Source organism: Poecilia reticulata, chromosome 1, assembly GCF_904066995.2.
Source record: "Poecilia reticulata chromosome 1, P_reticulata-male-v2, whole genome shotgun sequence".
Taxonomy (NCBI): domain Eukaryota; kingdom Metazoa; phylum Chordata; class Actinopteri; order Cyprinodontiformes; family Poeciliidae; genus Poecilia; species Poecilia reticulata.
Window position 1 is genome coordinate 12465754 of NC_088830.1, and position 8471 is coordinate 12474224.

Here is an 8471-nt window from a genome sequence, read left to right on the forward strand (position 1 = left end):
TCGACATGGCATGTTTTAGTTTCCTCTGGTTGTGTATTCAATGCTAACCTGGTAGTAATCAGCTCCTTGTCCTAATGTTTTCTTTGTGCAGAAGATCTGGGATCTCAGATATTGAGAAACAATTGCTTCCTGGAGACGTGGACAGTGTTGAGGTTGCTAACCTCACTTGCTAACGTTTGTCCGTGACGTACGCCAGTTCGACGCTAACCGGAAATTGCCTGCGCTGTAATCAATCAATCAATCAATCAAATTTTATTTGTATAGCACATTTCAGCAGCAAGGCATTTCAAAGTGCTTTACATAATTAAAATAAAAACAGAAATAAACAGTGAGAAAGAGAGAAATTTAAAAAATAAAAATAAAAAAACAAACTCCCGTTGTCCTTTGCGGAATATAACTAACTATAGAGGACTCCGCCGTCCTTTGCGGAATTTAACTATTTCATAGAGGACTCCGCCGTCCTTTAGCAGGGGACGCCGCCGTCCCACACAGAATTTAACTAACTTAGAGTTAGGGGAGTCTGCCCTCCCGCGGACTTTAACTGCTTTTATTGTACCTGACAGTGCCTAGGATTCTCAGGGTTTAACTTCTTACCAGAGGACGCCGCCGTCCCACACAGAATTTAACTAACTTATAGTTAGAGGAGTCTGCCCTCCCGCGGACTTTAACTGGTTTTATTTTATTTTTATTTTATTTTTATTTTTATCGTTTTTTATTTTTATTTTTTATTCTCTTCCCCATACATAAAAGAAAGAAGAAAAAAAATTAAAAACATTAAAGACATAAAAACATGGAAGACATCAAAACCCGCACTCTAACCCTAATTTAGCCATAAGCAACTCTAAACAGGTGGGTTTTAAGTTGAGATTTAAAGGCACCCAGTGTTTCAGCTGTTTTACAGTTTTCTGGAAGTTTGTTCCAAATCTGTGGTGCGTAGAAACTGAATGCTGCTTCTCCTCGTCTGGTTCTGGTTCTGGGGATGCAGAGCAGACCAGAACCAGAAGATCTGAGGGGTCTAGATGGTTGGTACAGTAATAACAGATCTTTAAGGTATTGTGGTGCTAAACCGTTCAGAGATTTATAAACTAACATCAGTATTTTAAAGTCTATTCTCTGAGCTACAGGGAGCCAGTGTAGGGACTTTAAAACTGGTGTTATGTGCTCTATCTTCCTGGTTTTAGTGAGAACCCGAGCAGCAGCATTCTGGATCAGCTGCAGCTGTTTGATTGATTTATTAGTCAGACCTGTGAAGACGCTGTTGCAGTAATCAATGCGGCTAAAGATAAATGCATGGATGAGTTTCTCTAGATCGTGCTGAGACATAAGTCCTCTAATCCTAGAGATGTTCTTCAGGTGATAGAAGGCCGACTTTGTGACTGTCTTAATGTGGCTCTGAAGGTTCAGGTCAGAGTCCATCACTACTCCCAGGTTTCGGGCCTGATCGCTGGTTTTTAGTTGTAATAACTGAAGCTGTGCATTGATTCTAGTTCGTTCCTCTTTAGGTCCAAAGATAATAACTTCAGTTTTGTTTCTGTTTAGCTGGAGAAAGTTTTGGCACATCCACACATTTATCTGTTCTAAGCATCTATTCAGTGATTGGATGGGTTCAGAGTCACCTGGTGACATCGTGATGTAGAGCTGTGTATCATCCGCATAATTGTGGTAGCTAATCCTATGTCCTGTTATAATCTTTGCCAGTGGGAGCATATAAATATTGAAAAGAAGGGGTCCTAGGATTGAACCTTGGGGTACCCCACATGTGACCTTTGACCTCTCTGATGAGAAGTTTCCAATTGAAACAAAGAAATCCCTGTTCTTTATGTAAGATTCAAACCAGTTGAGCACTGGACCGGAGAGTCCGACCCAACTCTCCAGTCGATTCAGTAAAATGTCGTGGTCAACAGTGTCGAAAGCTGCACTGAGGTCCAACAGAACCAGCACTGTGGTTCTCCCACAGTCTGTATTTATATGGATGTCATTGAACACTTTTACAAGGGCCGACTCCGTGCTGTGGTGAGCACGAAAACCAGACTGGAAGGAGTCAAAGCAGTTTGTTATTGTTAGGAAGTTATTTAATTGCTTAAAAACAGCTTTTTCAATAATTTTGCTGATGATGATAAACAACCATCCTTCAGGGAAGTGTCGAACTGAACAAGATGGCTGCTGATGCTAATTCAATATTTGGAAGAGTGAAAAACACGGACTTAATGGATTAGTTCACTTCCTCCGCTGCCATTGCTAAAACTACAGGCAGACAATTATAAAACAGCGTAGAAACGCAACGTCATCGCTCGCGACTTATTAGCCTGATAGAAATTCTACGGAGAAATCCACTTCAATGGGAGAAAGCCCAGACAGAGCACTGGAGAGAGGTTAAATGAAATATTTTGTACTTTAAAATAGAGCAGAACTGCGTAGGAACGCAATGGTCAGGATGTCGGAGGAAGTAACAGTTTTCTCCAGTTGTGTTGTAGCAGATTTCACATGTTGCCAAGCACTGCTGCTGACTGAAAGAATGTCACTATGCTTTGTCTCAATGTCTGATTTTAAAAACTCAAACTAAACCTACGTTAGTGTGAAGACTGAAGTCAAGCCACATATCACTACTTTATTCAGCTAGCTGCAGGCTAGCTACACAAGCTAACCAGCAAGTACCAGCCAATTATATTTTGAATATCACGTTTAGCATTCTGTATTTTATTATTTTTAAGATAAAGCTCAAAATGTCCAATTTTGTGTAATGTACTTCCACAGTGGTCACTTTAAACGCAGAACCGATGAAAACCACATCCTGTAAAGGAGGATGAAAGCAACTTAAGAGTAATTAGGAAGTCAAAATCTGTTTCCATTTCAGACATTAAATTTTCGACCCTGCTCACTGCAAACCAGAGGCTCACTGCAGCGTGGTGGGTCGCTAAGATTTAAACCGGTTATTTTTATCCTCACTTTGCTGCGGTGGGTAGTTTCAGATTACACATCTCGGGGTGAAGAGGTCAAATGAAAGTAAAACATCTTTGAGTTTCCTACAGCTACTGTCAAAAATGCTCTGATATAAAGCAATAAAAGTGTCAGTTCTGAGTTTATTATATAATTTCTGACTTTAAACATAGAATAAAACAGATGTATTCTGGATTTGAGTGCAAAATGTACGTTTTGCTTAAAGATAAGTTAAGATTTTATATCCGACGAGGCAATACCACAGTAAAAATATCAGAATTAAACAAAAAGGTACAGATGTTACCCCATCATCAAACAGTAAGCCGTTACAAGTCATGCAAAGATATCAAGTGCTTAATGCCCTTCAAGTATCCGAAACGTCACGTGAGACAAAAACATTTAGAATATCAAGTCGCTACTTTAATTCATCACAAAAACAAAAGGAGAAAAACAAAAAGGACAATTGTACACACTTCTCACACAGCAGATTGTTCAAAATTGATGCATAAAGTCTTATGTTTCCTGCTCAGAGGTGCAGAGGGGAGAACAGTTTCCGGGGAACGTTGGGGTCGGCGAGTTTTCCCAGCGGGACCTGAAGCGGCGTCTCGTTCCTGATAGAGGAGCTGTTCTCTTTGTCCACCACCAGACCGCCGTAGCACTTTCTGCACACCGCCTGGTACTTGTCAGCACCGCCGATCACTTCCACCTGCAGAGGAGGAGTAAATCCAGCTGGGTTTGATGATGAAATGTAATACAATTTGCTCCAGTTTTAGACCAAAGCCCATTGAAAGGATCTGGTCCGTTTGTCTGCTCTCCTCACCTCCTGCTCTGCTCCGAGCCTCTTGGTGTAGGCGGCTTCTTTGTAACACTGCATGCAGACGGCGTGGAGCTTCACCACACTTTCTGCAAGAGGAACCAGGTTCAGGATGTTTCCAAAAGGCTGGACAAAAACAAAAGTTCAGTTTGAGAGAGAAAAATCGCAAAGGAAGACGCAGAGCATCTAACGGGTCATAATTAGCATCATCCTAAATTTAAGAAAGAAATGGTGCAAGCTAGTTTTCTCACTAAGCAGAACGCATCATCACTCAGTGGTTCTGTGTTTAACTGTGTCCTTTTCCTGGACTGAGCCTTAGATAAGAGATACTGATGTCTGTAACTATTTATTCAAAGTTTTAAATGTTTTTGGGATATAATGCGATGGAGTCTTGGTAGCATTTTCAAAGAAATAAAATGTGGTCAATATGCCACCTCCGGAAGAACAGGAAATATGACCACAAGGTTGTAAAAACCAAAAACATCTGGACATCCGAAGAGGTGGGAGTATATCAGAGTTTTCTTTACGTATAATTGCTATTTTGTTAATACAAACAAGAAAAAGAGAGGCAGGAAGAAACAAACCGCAAAAGACAGCACAGAAACATTACCTAGCGCTAAAAGAATGGCGACTTAACCGCATTAAAATCACAAGAAAGGTACTATTGTGTGCGGAGAAATGAGCACACTCGTTTATCTGCTGTTGCAGCTGATTGGATTCTTCCTTAAAAAAAAAAAAAAAAAAAAAAAAGCGAGTTCTTTGTGTGGGACGTTTTGTGACATCTGCCCAGCATGCGACAGCACCCACCTTCCTCTGGAAGGTCCCATCCAACGCAGCCACGATGACCGTCTTCCCCAAATTGGCCATCTCCTCACAAAACTCCACGGTATCTGGAAACTACGGCCAGGAAACGGAGCAGATTAGATACGTTTGTCTCACTCACGTGGAATCTCTCAACATTTTTAAACTGCGTGACAAACGTCGCCGTTATGACAGCAACGCAGCCAAACAAGCCAGTTTGACCATTTGGATCGGCGCTTTTTAACTCTACCATGTTTTCTTTTCTGGATGAAGATGGAAGCGGCAGATGGTTGATCATTCCAGTGAACGGATTTCAACCGTTTGTCTTGACATTATACTTTCCCTCACTTGGTGCATTATAAATAAAAACGAACTAACCTATATTACAAATATCTGACCAAAGCCAGGAAAGAGGCAGGGTAGATAAAAGTTACGATTTGATTTCAGTTTCAAAACAACTAAAGACAAAGTTGATGCAACATGATTTGGATACCTTTACAGTGTACCACCTTTAACACTTTCAACATGTTCTCCATCATTTTGTCTTCGAATTCTCCTCCCATCTGTTTGCTCGTCTCCGCCTTGTGGCTTTATGTCACAATTCACCAGACAATGACTAACTCGCTTCTCGACGGTTGATTTCACAACTTTCTGCAGGAGAACTGGCACGCTCTGGTTTGCACGGTTTGTTTATTTCAGCAGCACTGGAGGTTTTTTTGAACCATCTGACGTCGTGCCACGGCATCTCAGTTGGATCTGGAGGTGTACTTTAACTAGGCCAGTCCTAACCCTTTGCTTGTTTTCACGCAATTCAGTGGTGGCGTTACCCAAGTGCCATTGGAGAGATTAAGGTTGCTGATGAATGAGATTAAAAAATAAATAAATAAAAATGTTGCCCAGTTCCCGAAACAGCAACGGAGCCACAGATCGTCACGCTACCATCACTGTGTTTGACTGTTGGCGTGCTGTTCTTTGTCTGAAATGCCGTTTCAGTTTTACGTAGATTAGTTTCGAAAAAAGAGTTACACTTTTGCGTCGTCTGTCAAAACACAAAGACGTCTTTCTTCCCCAAAGGTGTTGATTTTTGTTAAGGTGATTGAAGGCTAAAGGAGATCATTTACAAACAAACTTACAAACTGTCCTTCGTCGATCCCGATGACGCAGGCATTCAGCGCGGCGGAGCGAACGTCCCCCAGGCAGGTGGCAGGCACGGCCTCCATGGTGTTTCTGAAACGTCAGCAAGATTCAAAAGGTTTTATTATAAGACGGAAACTCGAGGATTTTCTGCCTTTAACGTTCTGAAACAAAGCAGTGGCATTTGATTTTTTTAAATGCATTTCAGTAACTACGGCTATGACATGGCAAAAAAACCAACTCATTTTATTAAAACAAATTAAATTTACAAAAGAAAATTAACATGTGGTCAAACAGTACATATGGAAAAAATATGAAGATGTGTGGTTTTATCTTAATAAAAAGATCGTTTTTTAACAGCTTCACAGTGAAATTCATACAACACAAGGATGATTTGATGCAGTTTATTCCGTTTATTTTTTCATCTCTTACTAAAAATGCGACAGGGGTTGAAATCAATTGAAGGTCATGAACATACATGTTTGTATATAATAGTTAGAACATTTTCATTTTAATGAAAAACTACTACATCTTAGGGGAGACGGTGGTTGTAGTTACAACTGGATCGCTGAGGTCAGACCAGAAAGAAAACCAGATACCAACTTTGGCCAGGAAAAGCCGGGTCAGTTTCTCTCCACTTTTTTTTTAATTTGGCAAGCGGTTCGGTGATAATGGCGTATTAATAACTGTCTAATATTTGTTGTTAAGCATATTCTTTTTAATCTAGTGGTCACTGGTCAGTGTCGTGTGACAGGAAAAGCTGCTGTGATTGCAGAACATCACCAGCAGGGGTCAGCTCAGGCTCAGTTATTCCTGCCAAACTATTTTCAACAGCAGCCACTGATTTCTGAACTTTAAGGTGCATGCATAAAGCTATCATTTTTCATGATAATCATAATAATACATGCACTGTTGTATGTTACTGAAGGTACCCAACATGCTGAATCTCGACTGCGTTATAATTTGATGCATTTTTTCCTCTTTCCCTCCCCCCACCCCTTTAGCTGTGATCAGAATAAATCTCATTTTCTTCATCGCATCAAGTTTTACACTCATAGATAAAAAAATATTTATAAAATAAAAAATAAAAACGGAAGCTTACTTGTCATGTGTGGCCATACCCGAGTCTGAATACCGGATGTCTTTGGCATATTTGATGACCAAACATTTGTACTGGGCCACCTGGAAACGGCGCACTCTTCTCATCAGTTCGGTGCTGCAAAATTATTAATTAAAAGCAAAAATAATTAATACTGTGACCAAGACACTGGTCAACAAAGACATATTTACATAATTGTGCAGCACAAACATTTATTAGATTATCTTTGCTTCAACTATATAATAATAACAGAACTGTGCTGTGAGCAACAGGATGTGAATGCGATTATATGATTGTACTAGTTTAAAAATGTACTGAATTTGGGCTGAAGTGTCTGGAGATTTCATCTGTGGTGCAATAAAAAAAAAACCCCGAAATATACAGATTTTTCTAAGTCCCAAAAAACTTGCTAATTTGAATGTAAAAGCCTGAAAACTTATAGCATAATTGTGCGCTTTGCACAAGAAGGATGTGAATGAATGGGAGTAAACAAAGCATAATTGGCGGGACGGTGATGTTTAAGCGGAAATCAAAGCAAAGATCATGTTTCATAATCATTTTGAACACAACCGATGGGTAAAACTAAACAAGTACATCAATTAAAGCAAGTTTGTGGTAAAAGTTATAAAAGATTAACTCACCTTTTGCCTGAAAACATCGGCCCAAATATAATCTACAAACGAGAAAAATTGTGCAACTGTTAAACTGAGGAAGAGGCTTAGTTTCCTTTTTACATCTACAGCATAATTTTACTCAGCTTTTGATACATTTTAGGTTTTCTCCAGCTGATACGAACCTGAATCTGTCCACGGGATTTCTTCGGTGAGTTTTGTAGCCTGATTGGACAAACTGGCGAATCGAGGAAGTCCATTTTGATTTAAATACACACTTAATAATATATTACAATAAATATAAGTTAAAATAAAAATATGCTATACTCCTTGTTAGAAACTAAGGGTGTACAGAAAATTTTGAATGCGGCGCGCTAATGTCAGCTATTTATACTACATCTCCACCAATAGCCTTATTGTCACGTGCCACTACGAACCAATTGGCTTCAGCAACCAGCTGCAGCTGGGCAGACTCCCGCCACTACTGACCAATCAAATTACAGAGTTTTAACTCCTGCTTTTTTTCCCCCAGTACAGTATGACGTTTTTCGTGATGGGAATTGTAGTTCCTATTCACTTGGCCCACTTCACTCGAAACAACTGAATCTTTTCCGCTCTCGAACGAAGTCTTGTGACAGTGCTAGTCTCAGATAGATGAATGGATTTTAGTGTGTTAGTCTAATCCCTTTATAGGAACTCCCAGTCATCCTCACAAAGAAAAATCACTTAAACGAGACAGAAATATCTTAAACGGGCATAGCAGCTAAAATAGCACACAAATAATGCAACAATAGAGAGTGATATATCTGTTCTCATAATTTAAGGCTTTGTAGAAAATCTATATAACCAACATATAATTTACAAAAGCTTGCAGTTGCCTTGTAGCAAGAAGGTCATGGGTTCAAATCGCAGCCAGGGGTCTCTCTGAATGGATTTGGCATGTTCTCCCTGTGCATGCAACAATACTGTTAGGTTAGTTGGCCTCTCTAAATTGTCCTTAGGTTGGATATTGGATTACGTTTCATTCTCCGTTCCTGAAATGCAGCTGCAAGTTGAGATGAGAACAGAAACTGCC

At 39.9% G+C, this 8471-nt stretch overlaps 1 protein-coding gene across 1 annotated transcript; it reads right to left on the reverse strand.

Moving 5' to 3' along the window:
• Positions 1–3052: 3052 nt before the first annotated feature.
• tk1 (thymidine kinase 1, soluble) lies at positions 3053–7795 on the reverse strand. Its single transcript, XM_008410243.3, has 7 exons — positions 7582–7795; positions 7427–7458; positions 6789–6902; positions 5686–5779; positions 4559–4648; positions 3758–3877; positions 3053–3643 (listed from the first exon to the last, which is right to left on the reverse strand). The coding sequence occupies exons 1-7, from the start codon at positions 7654–7656 to the stop codon at positions 3464–3466; spliced, it is 705 nt and encodes a 234-aa protein (XP_008408465.1). The 5' UTR covers positions 7657–7795; the 3' UTR covers positions 3053–3463.
• Between the last annotated feature and the right edge of the window lie 676 nt (positions 7796–8471).